Source organism: Helicoverpa zea, chromosome 5 (assembly GCF_022581195.2).
Source record: "Helicoverpa zea isolate HzStark_Cry1AcR chromosome 5, ilHelZeax1.1, whole genome shotgun sequence".
NCBI classification, from domain to species: domain Eukaryota; kingdom Metazoa; phylum Arthropoda; class Insecta; order Lepidoptera; family Noctuidae; genus Helicoverpa; species Helicoverpa zea.
In genome coordinates this window covers 3280994-3303178 of record NC_061456.1, presented here as the reverse complement: position 1 = coordinate 3303178, position 22185 = coordinate 3280994, and the positions used below count along the sequence as shown (strand labels likewise).

The window sequence follows — 22185 nt, the reverse complement described above, 5'->3', positions numbered from 1 at the left end:
GATTAAAATGCGATGGCCCAACTTGTACGCCCTTTCGACCTTCTTACAAACTTATAGCAAACTTTGATAGGCACGACTGCTTATGGGAAACTTTTACTATTTCCGAATAAGTGACGGTTCATAAAAGTTGAAGATGGCGTATATAGAGCTACCTTGATTTGTTACTTAAGCTTTGCTTCTTCGGTTAATGGATCAAAAGTTTTTAAAAGCATCTATTAAACATGTATACTGCTGATGTAACTTTAGCGGATCTTTATCAGACATAAACCGGTGCCTGGAACCTCCTTGTTTAACGTGTGTTTAAAAGAAAATGCAGCTTTTTGGAGGTCTGTTTTCTGTAATGAGACATACCACATTTGCATACGTACTAGCATTTTACTAGTTCATTAAAGAAGCATGTTTTGGTCCCCCACCCAAAACATGCTTCTTTAATGATGACATATTCCCTTTGTCAGCTAGCAAGCATAAACCCTGACTGCTAAGGGTTTTCATTGAAATCGTGTAAGAAAAAGCCAGTATATATTGTTACAATTTTGGGACATAATTGAACTATCTTTTCAACCTAGCCTTGACGATTTAAAACTAAAATAACTTTGTAGTGTGGTGACCTACCTCTTTCGCCACTTATTGGTACTGGCCGGCTGGTTTGGCAGCTACGTTCGTAAAAATGAAGACTTGTCAAACCAGTCGGCAGTCGGTTTTTTCTCTTTGGTAGGAAGAAAATGTATATTTTTATTGTCTCAATTTATCTTGTAAATATTATGTGAATATATCGATGTAAATACCAAACCCATTTATATTTCTTCCTACATTTGGTGACCCCGTCTGAGCACGACAACAATGTCGATCAGCAAAGCCGACGTTGACGGTGCTGAGACTAGCAAAGTCGGCATCGACGCTGCGGAGGCATGCCGCGTGGGCGTGCGAGTTCCACCGTTTTACCCTGAGAAGCCGGCGCTTTGGTTCGCGCAGATGGACGCGCAATTCGCGCTGGCGAACATCAAAACCGACGAGACGAAATACTTCTACGTCACGGGTCACCTCGACCCGAAATACGCCGACGTCGTCGAAGACATAATCGCCAACCCGCCCGCCAGCGATAAGTATGAAAAGCTCAAGGCCGAGCTCATCAAGAGGCAGTCAGCTTCACGCGAGGAGAAGGTGAAGCAGCTTCTCATGCACGAGGAGCTCGGCGACCGGAAGCCGTCGCAGTTTTACCGGCACCTCCTCAACCTCGCCGGTCCAGGTGTTCCCGAGGAGTTTCTGCGGACGATGTGGACGAGCCGTCTGCCAGCAGGTACGCAGACCATAGTGGCGTCGCAATCCAAGCTGGACTTGGCCGAGCTGGCCGAGTTAGCGGACCGTATCCACGTCATCACCGGTCCCGCGCAGGTGGCATCAACAGCTGCCGTCGCCACTGCACCGTCGTCGTCCACCAGCGGTCTGCACGCCGAGATCGCCGCGCTAAACCGGCAGATGCAGAAGATGGCGCTCAAGCTCGAGAGGTTATCCCGCAACAGAAGCCGTTCCCGTAGTCGCTCACGTCACCGGTCCAGCTCCAGAAGATCGCAGTGCTGGTACCACCAGCGGTTCGGTGATAACGCTAAGAAGTGTATTAAACCGTGCGACTACACAACGTCGGGAAATGCGCGGGGCAATCTGTGATGGCGGCCGATGATTGTCCGAGCGCTGGTCGCCTCTTCGTCACCGACCAAAGGTTGAAGATACAGTTTTTGGTTGACACCGGCAGCGACCTCAGTGTATACCCCCGGTCGGCGATTCCGCGACGATTAGGAAAAACAGAGTATGAACTGCGTGCAGCAAACGGCACTGTGATAAACACTTACGGTTTTGTGAGCTTAACATTAAACCTAGGGTTGCGCCGCGACTTCGCCTGGCGATTTATTGTTGCAGACGTTACAAGGGCGATAATAGGTGTGGATTTTTTGTCTTATTATAATTTGGTTGTCGATTGCAGGAACCAACGCCTCATCGACAACCATACTACGCTCTCCACCCCGGCGTCGCCTGTCCGCCGCTCTGATGATGTGTCTTCGGTGAGGGTGAGTCTCGGTGATTCCGCGTTTACACACATACTGCGGGAATATCCCGACATCACTCGACCTCGCGGCATACACGACACATCCAAACACAATACAGTACACCACATTCGTACTACGCCAGGGCCACCAGTATCTTCATCCCCACGCAGATTAGCACCGGACAAATTAAAAATTGCGAAGGCTGAGTTTGATGACATGTTGCGGTCCGGTATCTGCCGTTTATCCGAGTCACCGTGGTCGTCGCCTCTTCACCTCGTTCCTAAAAAGGGCAATAGATGGCGCCCTTGTGGCGACTACAGGATGCTGAACGCACGCACTGTCCCGGATCAATACCCTATCCGGCACATCCAGGACTTCGCGCACAGCTTGTCTGGCTGTACCATCTTCTCGCAGATTGACCTAGTTAAGGCTTATAACCAGATTCCAGTGCATCCGGATGACATCCCGAAGACTGCGATCACGACTCCGTTCGGGCTTTTCGAATTTCCGTTCATGACGTTCGGGCTTCGAAATGCCGCACAGACGTTTCAGCGCTTCGTGGATGAGATGCTCAGGGGTTTGGACTTTACATACGCATATCTTGACGATTTTTTGGTGTTCTCGAAAGACCAAAAGACGCACGAGCTGCACCTGCGTCAGCTGTTCACCAGACTGCGAGAGTATGGTATGGTCATCAACAGTGCTAAGTGCGTCTTTGGTGCGTCGGAGGTTAATTTTTTAGGGTATCACATCTCTTCCAAAGGGACGAGACCGTTGCCTGCCAAAGTTGAGGCTGTCCAGAATTTTCCTGAGCCAAAAACGGTCAGGGAGCTGCGCAGATTCCTCGGGATGCTAAATTTCTACCGCAGGTTCATCCCGAATGCCGCAGCCTGTCAAGCACCTCTCAACAGCCTGCTCTCCGACTCCGTGAAGGGTTCGCACCCTGTCAATTTCACAGCGGACCAACGTGAGGCGTTCCAGGGCTGCAAGGACAGTCTGTGTCGAGCAGCACTGTTGGCGCATCCTGACTGCACCGCCAAGATGGCGCTGGTCACGGATGCGTCTGACAAGGCTATAGGTGCAGTTCTACAGCAGCGTACCGGAGGAGCATGGGAGCCTCTGGCATTCTTTTCCAGGAAGCTGAGCGACGCGCAGGTTAAGTACTCTCCTTACGACCGTGAACTGCTCGCTATTTACGAGAGCGTGAAGTACTTCAGGCATATGCTGGAGGCTCGTGACTTCGTGATCTACACGGACCACAAACCTCTCACATTCGCCTTCACCTCTCGTAAAGAAAACTGTTCCCCACGACAGTTCCGTCACCTGGACCTGATTGCTCAGTTCACTACTGACATCAGGCACATCTCCGGGAAGGATAATGTCGTGGCGGATACCCTTTCGCGGGTTGAGGAGATTACTCAACCTGTGCCCGTCGAGAGGATCGCTGCAGCACAAGAAGATGACCAGGAGCTGCAGCAGCTGCTCGCCGGGGACAACTCACTGCGTCTGCAGTTGGTTAGCGTCCCAGGTTCACAACAGCAGCTGTACTGCGACCTCAGCAGCGGCACGCCTAGACCTTTTGTACCCAAGGAGCTGCGCAGGTCAATTTTTCTCAGCCTGCACTCCTTGAGTCACCCTGGTACTAAGGCGTCTGCCAGGCTGATTGCAGCCCGCTATGTGTGGCCTGGGGTTAGGAAGGACTGTCGTAACTGGGCTCAGAGTTGTCTGGCTTGCCAGCGCTCTAAAACCACACGGCACGTCTCTGCACCACTGCAGACCTTTAAGTTGCCCCAGGCGAGATTTGCCTTCATCCACATTGACCTCATAGGACCTTTGCCGCTGTGTCAAGGTTTCCGGTATTGTCTCACCGCCGTCGATCGCTTTACGCGATGGCCTGAGGCAATACCCCTGGCAGACATCACTGCAGAAACCGTGGCAAAGGCCTTACTGGGTGGATGGATTGCCCGATTCGGCTGCCCATCGGATATCGTTACCGATAGAGGTAGGCAGTTCGAATCGGCCCTCTTTAAGTGCCTATCCGGCATTGCTGGCTTTCAGCATCGTAGGACCACTGCCTACCATCCAGCCTGCAACGGACTGGTGGAGCGATTCCACCGTCAACTGAAGGCTGCAATCACCTGCCACGCAGGCAGCAGTTGGGTGGAATCTCTTCCACTTGTGCTGTTAGGAGTGCGCAGTGCCTTCAAGGAAGACGTACAGGCTTCCGCTGCCGAGTTAGTGTTCGGCCAGCCACTGCGCCTTCCAGGCGAGTTCTTCGACCCGCAGGTCGAGGAAACGGTCGACATGACCGATTACCTTTCTAGGCTTCGGAGTATTGTCCGGAGTTTGCAGCCAGCACCAGCAGTCAGACACAACAGCCGCTTCAAGACATTTGTCTTCAAGGAGCTGGCTACAGCCACGCACGTGTTCCTTAGGGACTGCACTGCTGGTGGTGGTCTGAAACCGGCATACTCTGGACCTCACAAGGTGCTCGAACGAGGTGACAAGGTGTTCAAACTACTGGTGAACGGTAAACAGGTCACAGTATCGATAGACCGCATCAAGCCGGCCTTCATACTGCGTGACCCTGACACCACAGCACACTCACCACACAACACTATCGCACATAACTCACCACAGTCACCACTCGACAATAACACTCATCACTACTCACCTGACGCGGATAACCGAGGCTTACCTTCGGCTGACGATGGCGTCATCAGAACGACGCGGTCAGGACGTCGGGTCCACTTCCCAGCTTATTATCGCCCTTGAAGGTCTCTGGGGGGGGGTGATGTGGTGACCTACCTCTTTCGCCACTTATTGGTACTGGCCGGCTGGTTTGGCAGCTACGTTCGTAAAAATGAAGACTTGTCAAACCAGTCGGCAGTCGGTTTTTTCTCTTTGGTAGGAAGAAAATGTATATTTTTATTGTCTCAATTTATCTTGTAAATATTATGTGAATATATCGATGTAAATACCAAACCCATTTATATTTCTTCCTACAGTAGTTTCAAACTAGTCTCATACCAATTTGTTCATAATGTCGATCTGTGCAATTTGCTTGCAGTGTCAAATAAGTTTTTACTACATATTGGATTCCGAATTGTAGTTAGTACTATCGTCAAATCTTCTAGTTAGAGCTTTTAGAGATTTTCTATCGATAGATATCGGACTGAAATTCGTTTATGAGTGTAGATTTAGACTTTAAATTAAATTAGCAACCTAGCCAAAAAAAATCGACCTATTCTAAGTATTTGAATTACAAATTGTATGCAATGATGCGAATTTATTTGTGGAAATGTTTAAATTCACTTTGTATAAAAAGGTTGTCAAGAACTTTACACTACAATAATGTTCTTTGTAAAATATTGCTTTGACGACATTTCTGCCCTGGACCAGGTGTATCTTGACCCATATTTTGTATTGCCAACGTTGCAACAAGCTAAAATGCAATATGGAAAATGCTAAACATTTTGAAACAAGAATATTTTGTACTGCCAGCGTAGTTTCAATCTGCAAGAATTTTAAATAAAGAATAGAATGTCGATTCATATTTAAATGATAAAAGTTTCGGTTTTCTAAAACTAGATGGCGCTGTTTTAAAGTATGCGCAATGGAAAGAAAATATTTTCTAGAATTTCGCAGGGCATAAATTTTATACGCCCTAGTGAATATTTAAACTTTATCGCTGTAAATGGGTTTAATGGTGCGTGGAGCATCTATAAAATACGGCAAGTCTAAGTTTTTAAGCCATAGAATTTTATCACTCGGGAATTTTTAATTCTATATTTTCATCGGGTGTCATGATCCTATACCTACGCACTTATTAACAAAAAGTCTAAATAACTAGACTATTTTCTAGAGTATTGTAACAAAATGAATTTGGAATCGAAATACCAATAATTTTATCTTATGAAAAAAAAAAATATTTTATTAGGTACATCTTTCTGATGCTATACAATTCCAATATTGCCTTATACATACTTTAGTTTTAACGCAGGTCCTAGAATTAAGACCACAATTAGTGGTAGGTACAACAGTAATAGGTACCTACAGACCGAGTTGTTCATGAATAGTTCAGTAATGACTAGAACAGGTTTAATGCCGCTAATGTAACCACTACGAACCCACTTCAGTACTAAGTGCTAGGCAAGCACTAAATGAGCTGGGTAAGCCAATTTGTTCACATGTCTACATGGAGATGATCTTAAAGGAAAGGTGTAGTCAGCATTTCAGTTTGAGATTTTACAAGTTAAGGCAGATGCTTAGCGTGAAGCACTGGTGTAGGTAGTGGTAAGTCAATAGTCACTTTATTAGATACCTAGAAAGCTTTAAAGCGTTTTCTTAAAAGCCGACAAGTTGCTACTCATCTTATGTAGCAGGCGATACGTCTATCATATTAAAAAGAGCAAGTCCTCTTTTACAAATTGGCTCTCAACAGTAGCTGCTTCGAGCACCAAAGTAAACAAAGAATGACACCCGTCTTTTATAGATAGAAGCCTATCTAGATTGTTATATCTAAAATGCTAACGTATACAAACAACAAACGTACATGTCAAACTTGCTTTGACTTAGTTTAGAATAACATAACCGCCAACAAGACGCCAAGTTAGACTGTGCGAGCTGAATTCAGCCTGATTGAAACCCAAACGTGTCCGTCTATTTGTCAACGATACAATACAAACTAGTGAGAATTCAAACATAACATGGTATTGGCGAATTGATTTCATGTCGGATCCATTAAATCCTCTTCGATAACAAACAATAACTCTTAGAAAATGACTTCAATAATATACCTCAAACCTTCTCCTAAGTCTGAAAAATATATGAAAACCGCATCAAAGTCGGTTGCAAAAGTGAGATAATCGCGCACAAACATACATATTATGTGCGGTCAAACTGAAAACCTCAGTTTTTGAGGTCGTTTTAATAGAATAAAGTGACTGGAAAATAAAACTGTTACGTCAGTTATTTTGATAATGTCCACCAGCAATTTGAACAATGTTATTGTTATTCCATCGGGAATGTTTTCATCAATCTGATTGTGAATTAATTCACTGCGCTTTACGGTAATGGAAATTGCTTATTGGTTTTTGAATGTTGGTCCACGGCGTATTATTATGGTAGTATTTATTTATTTATTTAACAGTTTATGTACACACACAGAATACAGACAAGAAGAAAAATAGAACAGATAAGTAGTACAAAGGCACAGCTTATTTCATAAGAAATCTTCCAGCTGGCCCGTTATGAGAGAGTTAGAATAGAAAGAGATGCAGATAGAGTGCGTAGAAAGAAAAGAAGCTATAACTAAAATACAATAATCACTAATTTAACCTAAATATATATATGGTGGTATGTAGGTTATACTATTCCGTAATCTATGGGAATACTCTGTCATCTATTTAATAGACTACCTTTCATTTTTATACCTGTAGGTGTTTCATGCCTTTTTAACACGCTTATTAGCTTCACTTGTAACTATGTATGTAATGGTACGTTCACACGCGCGCGTTCACGTTCACGAGCGTGTAAACGGTACGCCCGAGCCCGTGAACGCGCCCGTGCCCGTGAATGCCACAAATCGTTCGAGTGTCGGTTTTTTGGCAAAGTTCAAAGGATGAATGTGCGGGCGCCCGGCGACTGTTTACACGCGCGCGGGCAGTCAGTCTCTCCTGCGCTTTCGTGACGATTATACGTTCTAAGAAAGTCGCTACGATCGGAGATTACAACATGGCGGAATGGTTAACGTCGTTCATCATTTTGATTCTTTTTCCAATAAAAATAAGTTAAGCCAAAGGCTATGACAGCAACAACACCGAGATCCTCGCTGCTCGCCATTCTTGCACTGACTGACACGACGGCGCGCGTGTGAACAGCTTGAAATATGTCCGCCTGCCCGCGCCAGGCAGCCCGCCGGGCTGCGCGGCGCGCGTGTGAACGTAGCATTAGAAAATCTTGGAATCTTAATTTGACCCACTTCCCGGTCTTCGATTAGGATGAAATTTTGCATACGTCCTGAGTTCTGATGACAATACATGACAAGCGTGTTTTTTAAAGTATAAAAATTCAACTGTAAATAGGTATATCCCGATCGTTCATTCAAGGTGTTAAAGTAGAGAAATAATTAGATTCGGAATTACATTTGTAGAACCTACAGCGTTCCTCATGTAATTGTAATTTCTCCATAATACATGAGAGGGTGAGTTACAAGACGGGTTTGTTACAACACTCCCCCGTATAAATTGAGATCTACAAACATGGGTCCATGACCTTTGTGGCGCAATAGATTTTCCTTAGGTAGCTCGTAAATGTCAGGTGCGAATGTTTACTCAGTTTTACTGTTTTTACTTGGAGAGTTTTGCAGTTATATGAGCGTTACTTCAAAAGTATGCTAGCGTTGCTACAATTAATTTTATAACCGAATTTTCAGTATCAATGAGAACCTCCTCCTTTTTGGGAAGTCGGTTAAAAAGCGTTGAAAAGTTGCAAAATGTCTAATTTTTTTTACTTTGTATATATATATGAGTATCTGAGTACAACTGGATTGTGGAGGTCAGATAGGCAGTCATCTATGTAAAACACTGGCATTTGCTGCATCCGGTTACACTGGCAGCCTACTCCAACGTATTAGTGAAAAAGCTAGGCAAATTATTTTATTGTACGAGTCTATAATTATTGTTTGCTTTATCACTACCAGGAGCGCCTAAGTCAAGAGGAGGTGACCCGGTTGAGCGACGTGCGGAACTTGGTGAACCAGCTGTATGAGGCGCTGAACGTGAGGGAACACCAGATACGTAAGGAGAGGGAGCTGAAGGCGCAGTTAGAGAAGCTGTCTACTGAGCTGCAGCCGCTTGAAGAGGTAAGGTCTTTCATTTATCTAATTCTAGAAGATCTAAGGTACTGTAGTTCTTGTCAGAAACAGATTTCTTGGCAAGTTACGCATTATAGTGGTCACACTTAGGTACATAGTGGTGGACGCAAAAATAAAATCTATTGGATCTAATTAAATCATCATCATTAGCATACCTTGTTCCAAAGCTTGCGAGGTCTCTTCTCATAAAGAATGACGCTTCTAAAACATACGCATTTCATACACGATTCTTCACTACATTGGCGATTTCAGTCTTTTTTGTCCGGCTATCTGCAATATTTTTCATATAAGTACCCCAAAGTATTGACAATTTACTTATACTACCTCTATATACTTACTTATGGTTCATCCATCCATGTTTCCAGAAACGTTTGAGCCTGGAAGTGGAGACCACGCGTCGTACATCAGCGCTCACATGGGTAGGCCTGGGTCTCATGGGCGTGCAGTTCGGCGTACTGGCACGTCTCACCTGGTGGGAGTACTCCTGGGATATCATGGAGCCTGTTACGTACTTCGTTACGTACGGGACGGCTATGGCCGCTTATGCTTACTTCGTTTTGACTAAACAGGTGAGTTACCTTGCACTTGGCGACAGTCCATACTTACATGAAATCTAGTGAATGCTCATTTTATACCCACCGTAACGAAAGTCTGTTAAAGTAAAATACTTGGTGAATTTTGTAGTTGTTATGTGTGCTGCATCAAAGATTATATACCAAGTTCTCAAAAAAATCTAGTTAAAGACCAGAAACCCATTAGGTGGGATGTTAATATTTGTAAAATTATGAATTAAAAATATTATGTCATCAAGCAACAAGACTTCATATGTTTTTGTCAAATATTCCAGGAGTACGTGTTACCGGACGTCAAAGACCGACAGCACCTGCTGACGCTGCACAAAAAGGCGAAAAAGATCGGACTCGACATCAACCACTACAACACTCTCAAGGACGAGGTGAGGACAGCTTTATCGGTCTTAACGACAGTTCTCAACTCGTGGGGAGAGATTAGTTACTGAAGAACTCTCAGAGAGATTAGACTACTTAGTTCTGTATTATTCTGGTGAAGAAATCTTTATTAAAGTGTCATTTGAGAGTTCTAGTTAACTATTTAGTGATTGGGCAATGAATATTTGAAATTAGATAATTCTCAAAACATTAACCATGAGTTTCACCTTTTAACTATAACATTACTGAACCTTATGGCTTGTTTATCGGTATAACTGCATACTGTTGCAAATGGTTCTCAGTATTTCAAAAGCAATGCTTGGAGTTTGAGAAAACAAATTCAAGAATGAAGTATTTTTTGAAAAGAACCTATACGTAGGTAAAGAGCTGTATTGGAGGTACTTCAAAAATACAGTTCAATAAAATATACTAAAGAATTAATCTTTGCCATTACAGATAGCAAAACTAGAAAAAGACCTATCCCGTCTCCGCGACCCCCTCCACATCCACCTGCCACCCCCACTGAAGTCAGGAGACAGCGACAAACGCTCCCCCCTCTCGAAGATCAAGGATATGCTGGAGGAAACCAGCAAGAAGATGAAGATCACGTAATATTGGCTGAACTTCTCGCGCCAAATGACCAAACGGTAAGGCGCGGTACATCGGTTGTTTACACTAATGACCAGATTCGCGGGCTACTGATAAAGTATCAGGAACTTGTCTGACAGATAAACTGTAACTTGGTTTCTGAGGTGGAAATATCTGGCGGAAATTATAAGCGGCCTTTATCTGGCAGATAACTAACTGACACTTTATCAGTCAGCAGTGAAAATAGGGTCTTAATATAATAATGCTTGTTGATAAATTGTAACTAGCTTGCTCCTGCGATGCCCACGTTGGAGAATTTCGTATTGTTTTTTTAATTAGGCACGTGTTGTGATTTGCAGGATAGATAATATATTTCAAATGTATCCAGGCCTTAATTTAAAATAGTATTTATTGTTATGCTGTAATTATTTTTATGTCAACGCGCTTTTTGTCACGGGCCTTTTTTGTAAGTTAATTAAAAAGTCGAATAAAATAATGGTTGGTTCCTTTTCAAGAACTCTTAATTTTAATTTTTTCCTCTATAATGAATAAAAATTTCATATTTTTGCCTTCGTTTGACTTTAGGAAAATATACAAATATAAAAATTAAATTATTTTCTTTTTAATGTCTTAAAGTAGTAGTTAATTTTACTAGTTTAATTTGCGCTCAGTAAATGGTTTCCTAATTTATTTGATAATTAATTTATTAAGTAATATTGTTTGAAGGTTTCGGTTTGAGATGTGCAATAACTAACAATATTTAGGTGCCAATGAATAAGGTAATTCAAATTGAAAAACTTCAGGGATGTGTTTTTAACGTAGTTTTACGAGATCTAGTCTTTTAACTAATGTTTTTTTGTAGTTCGTTTTCTAAGTTTAAAATTAAAAAAAAAGACACAGCGCCCTTTAGCAGAAAACAAAAAACCTTATGTGGCCAGCACATACTAATTAGGGATGAAGTTTTTATTTAAACGTAAAAAATAATATTAAAGCCTCTTTGGATAGATAGCAGTCGAATTTGTACAGTGTTTTTATTTTTTTCAGTATTTTCAAGTCTGAATTATGCATTCATTATTATTTTTGTTTAGGAACGCAGTAAAAGTAGGAACTTATTTCTTGTATGATTTTATGTATCTAAGCATTACAATGTTTTTCATTTTATATGTTATAGACTCGAGTAAATAAGCGTTAATACATTATTGAAATGTATAAAATCCAACCTTCGTAACTTAATGATTTATTTGTAACTGCAGATTTTCATACCAAATCTATCACTGGTTTTCGATTAGAGATGAAAATTAGACATAATTTTATATGGAGCTAATTCCAAAGTTTAATCTCTGATCGGATAACGATGGATAGATCGATTATGGAAATCCAGTGTAAGTACTGAATTGCACAAATAGTTTTGTTTATTTAGTGATCTGAGGCTTGTAAGTTTATTGCGTAATGTTGCCAGTTTTTTTAATTAAATTTTATTGATGAAGCCGTGTGTTTAGTAGCTAACATGTCTATGAAGTACTAATTTTTCCCACGTTATGCCTGAAAATAGTTTACATCATTTTATTGGAATGTTATTCTGCAGATTTTTGGTGAAGGTTTTAAAGAGTAGGTACTTTATTTTACTGGTCTTTGAGAAATAGTGGGTTTGATATGTGAAAAAAGTGTCAAGAACAGTCGACATGATTTACAAATTCCAAAAAAATATAGCTTTTTAATTTATTTCTTAGTATGTTATGTAAATACTCGTATATCGTAGCTTATTAATTTAAGCGAAGTTATTATTTATTTCTCAATATCTAGTTATTTAAGCTGTATTAACAGATTTCTATACGATACGTATGGCTTTTTATATCTTAGCTTATTCGCTATATCGGGTGTGTCGTTCATAATCACATTAAATGAAATGCGTTAATATACTGGTTAATATATATGTCCATTAACACAAAGAAAAATACGCAAAAATAAAAAAATGATTTTTTCAAACAAAGTAAATAGAATAAAAATGTGCAAAAATTAGAACACCATATAAAAGTCAGTCATTACAAACAACTGAAATTCGCCCTTGAAAACTGACAGTTGTCAACTGATCAAAACATTCGATACTCCTAACTTTATCTCTGCTTTACACATCATGTTGTAATAAATGTTGTGTGTAAATTATAAAAACGAAAAATGACTCCTGTGGCTAAACCACTGAATGGATTAGGTTATTTTTTTTACAATTCGCCATAGAATATCATAAAGTATATGCGATAGAATTTAATGTGATTGTGAACGACACACCCGATATATAAAAATATTTGTAGCCTGAGCTTCATAATTTGCAACATTTTTGTCTAATAATGTTAGGAAATGCTGTAGGTTAAATTTTGGCTGTGAAATTAATGTGAAAAAAGCATTATTCAGTCCATAGTAACGTTATAGTATATCGGATATATTAGTCGAGTAAAAATCGATAACATACGTAAACGTTTTGTAATAACATCGAAATTAAAATAAACATAGGTCTCCTACGTTATGTTTAACCGACCAACCAAAGGCTAGTCGATTAGGGCCCAAGTGCAACGACAACATAAACGTCTGTTTTTTTTAAACAACTGTTTACTTTGCTCGTAAACATTTGCTTGAAAACTGACGTAGGTATGTTGTCGGTGGACTGGGCCTCAATAATTTGACGTCACAAACATATAATATATTGGTAATGCACTCCAAATTCAAAGTCGACTATCGATAATCGATTAAACTGTATCGATACATCGATTCGAAAACAAAATCACCAGATCTGAATTAAAATTAGTGTAAGTTATGTAAAAATCGTGTAAAAAATAACAACTCATTCTTACACTAGATAAGAGATACAATATAGAAATAGCACAATTGTGGTAAGTCTAGCGTTGTGTACTTCTACGGATGAAAATATTGGATTAATGTTAGAGCCTAGTTCAAAGCCTTGGGCCCAATAATGTAAAAGGGGCTGCTGCCTCAAGTATATCAACATTAAAAATAGAATTTCTGATTCGGTAGCTTCGCACCTTTAGGTCTAAACTTTCATCTGTAGAATGTTTGCTAAAACTCATCCTGTATATAACTATATTCATATACAGGGTGAGAGATACTTCAAGATCCTGCGATCCTCTGATCAATATTGTACTAACAAGTGCTTTTCCATTTGTCGGATAAGAATGCATTGAAAGGTAATGTGACTTTTAAGGCCTTGGAAATACGGTCTAAAATTCTTTGTATATAGCCCTTGTATCTAATCTTAAGCACGCACATACAATTATTCGCTCAATAACGGCTTCTTCTCGTGATTTGCTAATTTGCCTTTTATAGTCCTTTTCTATGTAATGTTTTTTCTATCTATATAATATAGAATTTTTATATACATCCCTAGGTATAAGGTTAAGGAGCAAAGCTTCTGTTAATTGAAGTTTATTTACTGTAGTGTGAAATAATATTACGTTTATTTATAACAGTAATGTTAATTTCGAATAAGTGGAAATATTTTTGTTGTTTGTACGTTCACAATGTTGGAAAAGTCTTCTAGTTTGTATTAAAAAGGTAATAGTTAGACTTTCTGCTATAGTCATAGTTAGCTATTATAAAATTATGATGGTGAAGTTTGCGGACGAAAGGACCCGAAATGTTTGTAACCCGCCTAAACTTTGGGTACTCATAGAAACTCTTATAATTATTGTACTCATATTAAACCAATGACTGGTGATGGGTTAGAAAAGTTGTAAAATATCGCACACTTATTTCAGTTCATAGTTATTTCGTCTCAAAACAGGTTTTTCAAACTACGCATACGTATAACTATAATAATTTATTTATTAAAGAATTCTTACAATATTTACACGTTAATGTAACATTTATTTGACTATCCTAGCGAACTGTAACCAATAATTATACATTTTTGAAATTATTAAGAAAAAAATATTAGACATTGTTTGATCAATTTCACAATCGAGTAGTTAGGTACTTATTTAATTATATTATATATAAAAAAATAAATATATCTATTTAGTCTAAATTAATTTAACCACAATAACTTTCCTGTTAATATTTCACTTCTTGAGATTTGCCAAATTTACCCCTTCCAATGATATCCTATTCTTGTTATCTTTGTTACACCATTTTGCATAATTCCTATCGTAATGAGTAGGGGTGTATACGGGAGTGGGGCATGGGATGACGTCACGCACACACACATACAAACAACCCGACTCCTTGTAACAGTTACTATTTTGCATTTTGTTATTACAGTCGTGTTGTTCGAATAAATTTTTTAAAAATCATTTTGGACTTGTTTTATTCTGTTCCTTGAATGAATAGCAGTTTCGGTAGTTTATTCTGTGGAGTTAAGGTGGAATGTTAAAAAACGTCTAAAATACGTGTGGTATATTTATGTTTTTGTATCTACTACTAACAATGTGATATGATATTTCTTAAGATCTTTCCGGATGGTGTGACAAATCAAACGCAACTCAATTTATAGATACTTTATTAATTACAATTCTTATATCTTTAAAATAATACTTCGATGTAGGGAAACCGTGATCAGTCCATAATTTACGTCTGATCGTTTTCTAACGCTTCAGCAGGCGATATGGGCTTAGAACCGAAAGGGTATAAGTCGATACTCTGAACATGCGCCCTTACCGACACCCCGGGAGGAACGCCAAAGTAATCCCGACCTAAATTCCTAATAATCGTAGTACCAGGCTTATTATGATTTATATTAAATCCTATTGCAAACTCTGGAGTATTTCTATCATGGTCGTGATCTATGACTTCGTCGCTTATATCGTTTGGAGTCTGGAAAGGTTTTAGTGGCACATACGGTTTCTTCGCCGGCCTATAAGGTTTGCTGATCGGCCGGCCCGGCTTGCCTGCAATTGTTTAATAGATTCAAATTTCCTTGTTTAGTGAACTGTGCTGTATGTGCTGCGTGCCGTAAGGTGTTGGTGTAATAAAAACCAAATTGGTTGTGAATAATATTTATTGCGTTCAAGCAAATATAATAAATAATATTCGAGTGCATCTTCAGGCGGCGCAAGCGGATTGAAACTCGTGATCTTGTGTCACCTGATTAAGATCGACTTCGTTATGGCTAGTTTTAAAGTGTGAGCTTTGGACTTTTTCGCAAAAATCAAGTCATGTTTTGGTAACCAAGATTCAAAAGTTTCAACAGAATTTTCTTGTTACATGTCTACGTGTTGAAAATTCCGTAAAAAGTTTTGATCAGAATAGTCGATATGACCGCTCGAGTCACATGTCTATCAAAATATGGAAGGACCAGAATTGTTGGTCCTTCGCTTCACAGTTTTGAAAACAGATCGAAGCGGTAACTATTACAATTATAAACAAGATCACTAACATCAATCATTGCCGGTGCTATTCATCACCTGGTCCTTTCGTCGGCTGAGGTGGTCCGAATGGTCCTGTGGGCGTGGAGTCTTCATCTATGATGGTTCCATCATCGGCGCCTGAGTTTTGGTTGAAGTTCGGAGGCGGGTTGTACTGGGGTTCGCTACCATCAGCCGGGCTAGAGTCTGGGGGAACTGGGCCAGATGCTGGGACGGTGTTCGTTGGTCTGTCGGAGTCGCTGGTTGGGAACGGAGGTGGTTTCACGTGACCTGATGCTGCGGTACCATCGGGGCCTGGAAGAAGTAGTTTTGTAAGTGCCATTGCGAATCTCGACCTATCTTTTTGGCTAGGTAAATGATTTGAGCGTAAGAAAAAGGACCAATAACGATCAGACTAATCAACTGCAATGAAACTTATTCCAATAGAACGTATTCATAAAGTCCGGTTTATGTTTCAAATTGGTCTTTCCAAGCTTTTATGCAACTTCATACAAGTTCCAAGGAAAGGGTCTTATAGAATACAAACATCAATATAAGTTCTCTCTAGTCTAGTTACTCAGTTGAAACTAGTTGCAAGGCTTTACCTTTAAAAACATCATCAGCGGCTGCAGCAGGTGGACTTCCAGCGCCGTACTTGGAGCCCGCGTTGATGAACTCAGGGTCATACTGACTGGGTATGGTGGGAAAGTAGGGGGGAATGTAAGGGTCGTTGCTGTTCTTCACTATACGGTAGCCGATGCCAGGACCAGCTATGTAGTTAACGGTCCTGTTGAAGAGAAAGAATAAGTGAAGACGCAGGTGGCGTATTATATTTTCTAAGAATCTGTAGCACGTTAATGAATGGTAAAACATTGTATCAACCTAAAATTTTAACCAAAATAACAGGAATTAATGAAATGAATTTGAATGAATGAATATTCCTGCTGTCACCGTAATTTATTATATAAGTACATATTATTTGTACCTTAAAATCTTGTGGCTCTCATTCTCAAATGACATACCTTTGAACACCTTTGTCGTCCAAGAATGTGTATGATCCTCTGACATTGCCTTGTGAGTCACTGCTTTCAGTTCGCCTCTGATCCGGACCTGCTGATATGAACCTGTGGAAGTGGACAGTTTATAACAAGTGAATATGATGTATATGTTCAATTTGTGATACGTGATGGTAAGTTAATGTACCTACTCTAATTATTTTATTAACGAGAAAGTAATACTGTCGGCAAGAATGTTTGTTAGATAGGTACTCTTTCACATAGCATTATAGTATATGAGAATCACATCGACGCCTAATGAAAACCTCCTATGTGTAATTAAGACACGAATCATTTTAAGAGGCAACCATCCTAGAAAGGTGTGTTAACTCCTATATAAGTAACTAGCTTTCCGCCCGCGGCTTCGCCCGCGTGGAATTCGGTTATATTGCGGTATAAATCACAACTATAAGAAAACTTCTCATTCCCACGGAAAAATCTAAGAAGCGCGATGTAACGCTGGAAACGATGAGCTACAGGTTAAAGCGCGAGATATCATTGCACTTCTTACGTATCTTAAAAAAAACAACGTCACCACGTTTTAAAAAGCTATCATTCCACTTCTTACGTATTTAAAAACACATCGTTACCACGTTTTAAAAACACCCAGCGCCATCTATCGCATACCTCAAGAACTAAATAACTTAACTAATACTTATACCAATTAGTAATTCGTTGAATTAGAGTTATTTCAGGATAAGTAGATGTAAAAAAAAACAGTTAAGACGATAAAACAAATTGTACGTCATCCCTCGGGAATTCCTCATTTTCGAGGATTCATTATCGTATCATTTAGCTTCTAAATTTATATGTTCATATTCGTTTGCAATATATAAGTAGATGTAAAAAAAAACAGTTTAGACGATTAAACAAATTGTACATCATCCCTCGGGAATTCCTCATTTTCGGGGATTCATTATCGTATCATTTAGCTTCTAAATTTACATGTTTATATTCGTTTGCAATATATTACCTTGTTTTAAACGACACACAGCGCCATCTACAATCCATCCATCAAGCAAACAATATTTTTGTTTTCCCTCGGGAATATCTATTTTTTTCGGGATAAAAAGTACCCTATTATTTAATCCGGACTTCTAACTTTACGTCTGCAAAATTTCAAAGCAATCGGTTCAGTAGTTACGGCGTGAAAGCGGAACAAACAAACAAACAAACAAACAAACTCACTTTCCGATTTATAATATTAGTAAGGATAAGGATTCCTTCACAGTGTGGGAGAAACCGGGGGAGAAAGCTAGTTTAACATCTGCAAATCTTTATAAGCCCTCACCTATAAGAGCCATCCCTTCCTCTTTGCACAGCGGTCCTGCCTCTGGCCTTAGTCTCGCCTCTCACCAACGGCACCCTATGGAACGGAGACCCGATGATGCTGGGGTTATCTGGATGAGCTGAAGACACGTGGAAGCCGGTGTCCCTCCCAGCTATGTAGGAGACCTCGTGACGTTCACCCACGTCGTCAACGAATGAGTAGTGACCTGGTGAGGAAGAAGGTGTTTGAAGCAGTATTGTTGATCATCAGATATGTAGTTATGTATTAAGTTTACGGCCCATCTTTGCTTTGAATAATTCCTGTGCCGTAAATTTACGAAAGGAAATGTTTATGTACGTACTTCTGTTCTACTTAAATTGGAATCTCAAAGTAAAAATCGTCAAGTGGTGGCAAAGTGACACAATTGATTTAGAAACTGTTTACCAAAAAAATAAGTCAAATGCACTTTATTCGCGAAAATAATTTTAGAACTTCGTTATTATCACTCAATAAGACTTCTTCTGGAAAAAAACAAAAGTTACCAACCAGTCACATCGCCCCTGCTATCAGCGTTCTCGTTCTTCGTGTATGTCCTAGTGTCGATCTTGAAGGAGTAGCTGGGGTCTTCATTGGGGTCAAAGTAGGGGTCATCCTTATTGCCGATGTTCCCCCGGGGTCTTTGGTCTAAGTCCATGTTTCTGTGCACGTTGGGACCCTTTGCGCGGAATCTGCACAGTAGGAATGTAAGGACGGAGAAAGAGACATCGATTTAAGAGAACCGAATTTAATTCCAAGATTTGAGAAAAATGGTTCTTATTATATTTAAGAGATCTATCTTCATTATAAATTATTAATGTCTTGCCTAGTTAAGCAAATTTTCAACTAAACAGATCTCATTGTAAAATATTTAATATAATCGATAAAAAAATTAAGATCTGGACGAATTGAGATCCTCCTCCCTTTTGCAAAGTCAATTTAAAATGTTACCGAAATCAGCGCGAAACGAGCCCAAACTTTAACAAAATCTCTTTATATTTTTAGGCGTAAAGACGAAATGCTCTTAAAATTGCACAAAATTACTAGCAAGCTTTTAACACTAAACTAGATCTAGATACTCACCCTCTAGGCCCAGCAGTATAAACAGTTTCCTTCACAGTATCAGTAGCCGGGTCCTTAGCGCCAAACCTCCCCCCAACCACGCCATTAGCGTTCGCATGAGCTAAATGGTAGCTCGCACCCCGGTCCTTGTTCGCGTACCTACAATCAGATATTATTCACTTGCAACGGCCTTTAGATTCGTCTTTGTATGCAATATAACGATAAAGCTAATGTTTGGAAAAAAACACCTAAATTTTGCTGACAATAGACTGTTTGGGAATCCTTGGATGTTAATTGGTAGATAATTTTGTGTTGTTAGGGAATTCTTATGGTTGTAGAGACTGTGAGTGTTGTTGAGCTTTTAACACATTTAAATTCTGCTTAGTGAATTTCCATTAATTTATGATGCGATGCTTATTTACCTAATCTATTAAAATACTTTATTAATACTAGGCAAAATACATTTTTAGTAGCCAAAATTAAATAAGAAATCGAAAACGTATTAGAAAATTAAATTGCATTTTCATCGTTTGTTGAAATATTTTTAAAAGGAGACAAATTCGTAGGATATAAAAAGGGTAGTTTTTGCCCGGTAGTGGGACATTATTTACGTAAACAGAACAAAATAAATTACACCAATGAACTTTAAGCTCAGCTTCATCATTACGAAAAAAAAAATCTTATCCATAAAAATAATTACCCAAAATCAAAGGATCCATCAGGATTCACGTTATTATAATCCCCATCACTGGTCCTAGCCTTCCCCGGGATGACCTGAGTCCTTACGACCGCACACATACACACCACAACCACACTTTTATAAGTCCAATACATTTTCACTGACTCCTAGTGTTGCATCACACACGATATGTTGATTCGCTCAAATTCAGGGTAACTATGGAGATAAAAAACGTGGTAGCTCTTATATATGGCGGTAAAAATGACCGGCCAGCGGAGGCATACCGCGTGAAAACGACCGGACGTCATTGTTATTAATATAAGGCTTTGCTGTAGTTAAAGCTATGTTGTATCGCGTAGCTGCTAGCTAAGTTTCAAAGCTGCGCTCGACAATGGAACCGAGTAGTCATTGTATACTTAATAATGTCTAACCCTGCAGATGCTCTGTTTAACCCATGAATCTATCCTGTAGCAAAATCATTCATGCCTTTGCCTATATATGCTGATGCTTCTTTACCGTAATTGCAATAGTTACCAAATGTATTTGCATTCATTTTCCAAGATGTGAGCTATCCATCAAAAGGAGGATATATTAATCTGTTGGTATTTGAATATCTTTCAGTAGAATCTTTTATCTTTAATATTTCTATCAAGACTCAGAGATTATTTTAAGAACTTAACATTCAAAGCTGTGACCGCTTCGTTTATTTTCTCTCTATAGCATATCATTGAGTATAGCAAATCCTGATCAAGATGCAGCGTCTACAGATACAGGGGCCGTATCCTCTCGCATCAACCAGGAACAAATCGTTTACGATCATTATAATTATTCCGCCTAAAAGCCGGTAATTATGTGCTCAGAAATTAATAACCTCTTTCGAAATCACAGATACATACATCGTTACATGGATTGTGTGACTTTGTGATATGATGATGATATTGTTTTGTTGTAGTTAGGTAGTAAACTGCAGGAACGTTATGAATAGATGCGAGCCTTTTGGCTATATATTTAGTCGTTTCGTTTAGGCCATGTAGTCATTAACAACCGAAAATGTGTGATGTGATAGATACACAAATATTTTAAGTAATGCTTTATTATTTTCTCATCCTCGTGTCTTTAATTTCTCTCTCTTTCCAGCTACTTATCCTACATGGTGGTGGGGTCAGCTTTCCTAATTTGTCTTGTCCACTTCGCTCTATCTACATCGTTCTCGGACACCTAGCACTCCTTCATGTCTTTCGAAACCACATCCCGTCCGTAAACCATTTAATTTACCTAATTCTGTAATACCTAGATTGTCAACTTTATTTAAACCATTTCAAAGTCATACGGATCATTAAACTCTTACGAAACAGACAATACTAATGATTTGATAACCCGTGTAATATAAATACATAATAGACAATTAAATTGTATTATTATCGCAAAATGCATTAACAGAAACCTCAATAAAGATCATTATAAGATCCAGAATTAATTGAAGTTGAAACTTGAGACTGAAAAAGAATAGATAGCTTAATTATTCTGGGAATTTGTTACATGCCTTATAAACACTTACACAGACACGTAACACGAACAGGCTCTCAGTATTCGAAAATATTTACGCATAACGATAAATATTTATATTGCAAACATTAAGTATTAAGTACATATTACTAACAATTGACCACTATCCGTGTGTGGATTGAATTATATGAGCACGTAGTGTATATTTATGTTTCAGAATTCTTTACTTAACTAAAATATATTTTTTTACAATAATTGTCAGACAGTTCAATTTAACTGCTAACAAATACGTATCCAAAATAACTGTTAGAATAACATAAGTTCTCAAGCTTTAAATGATCTTACGAACAGACTTTCATTCAGACAATAACTCCAAGTATGCTAACAATGAACATTATTAACATTTTAGTTAATTAAAGATACCTACAGAAACAGTGTTATCACCTGTTTGTAAGTTTAGTTAAGGTAATCTACTCAGCGACATTTTATCTGTAATTTTTCAGACTTGGGTCAAATGAAGCATTTGATCTGGTGAATCATATTGCTCATAAATTAAACTAGGATATGTTACTGCATACTAAGCTTGCTAATAAAACAATTTTATTAGTAATAAAATATCATACCAATATAACATTAATGACATATTTCCTCCAATTATTCATTCTCTCAGTCGGCAATTTGTGCGCGTTCCTCAAGGACGCATACTGGGACCATCGCCAATGGTCTCTATTCATTATCGACTTAATTAATATCAGCGTCCGGCGTTTGTTTC

General features: G+C 39.3%; 2 protein-coding genes across 2 annotated transcripts in view; one reads left to right on the top strand and one right to left on the bottom strand.

The window, feature by feature from the left end:
• The window catches only part of LOC124630620 (calcium uniporter protein, mitochondrial), a 98257-nt gene extending 86317 nt beyond the window's left edge, over positions 1-11940 (top strand). The window contains exons 5-8 of the mRNA XM_047164583.1: positions 8746-8907; positions 9285-9488; positions 9767-9874; positions 10323-11940. Of these exons, the coding sequence (XP_047020539.1) occupies positions 8746-8907; positions 9285-9488; positions 9767-9874; positions 10323-10478 (630 nt within the window). The 3' untranslated portion in view covers positions 10479-11940. The remainder of the gene's footprint in view (positions 1-8745; positions 8908-9284; positions 9489-9766; positions 9875-10322) is intronic.
• Positions 11941-14268: 2328 nt separating this feature from the next.
• LOC124630757 lies at positions 14269-20132 on the bottom strand. Its single transcript, XM_047164739.1, has 8 exons — positions 19929-20132; positions 19250-19387; positions 18677-18858; positions 18152-18356; positions 16828-16929; positions 16411-16592; positions 15866-16120; positions 14269-15349 (listed from the first exon to the last, which is right to left on the bottom strand). Exons 1-8 carry the CDS (start codon positions 20060-20062, stop codon positions 15030-15032), a joined length of 1518 nt encoding a protein of 505 aa, XP_047020695.1. The 5' UTR covers positions 20063-20132; the 3' UTR covers positions 14269-15029.
• Between the last annotated feature and the right edge of the window lie 2053 nt (positions 20133-22185).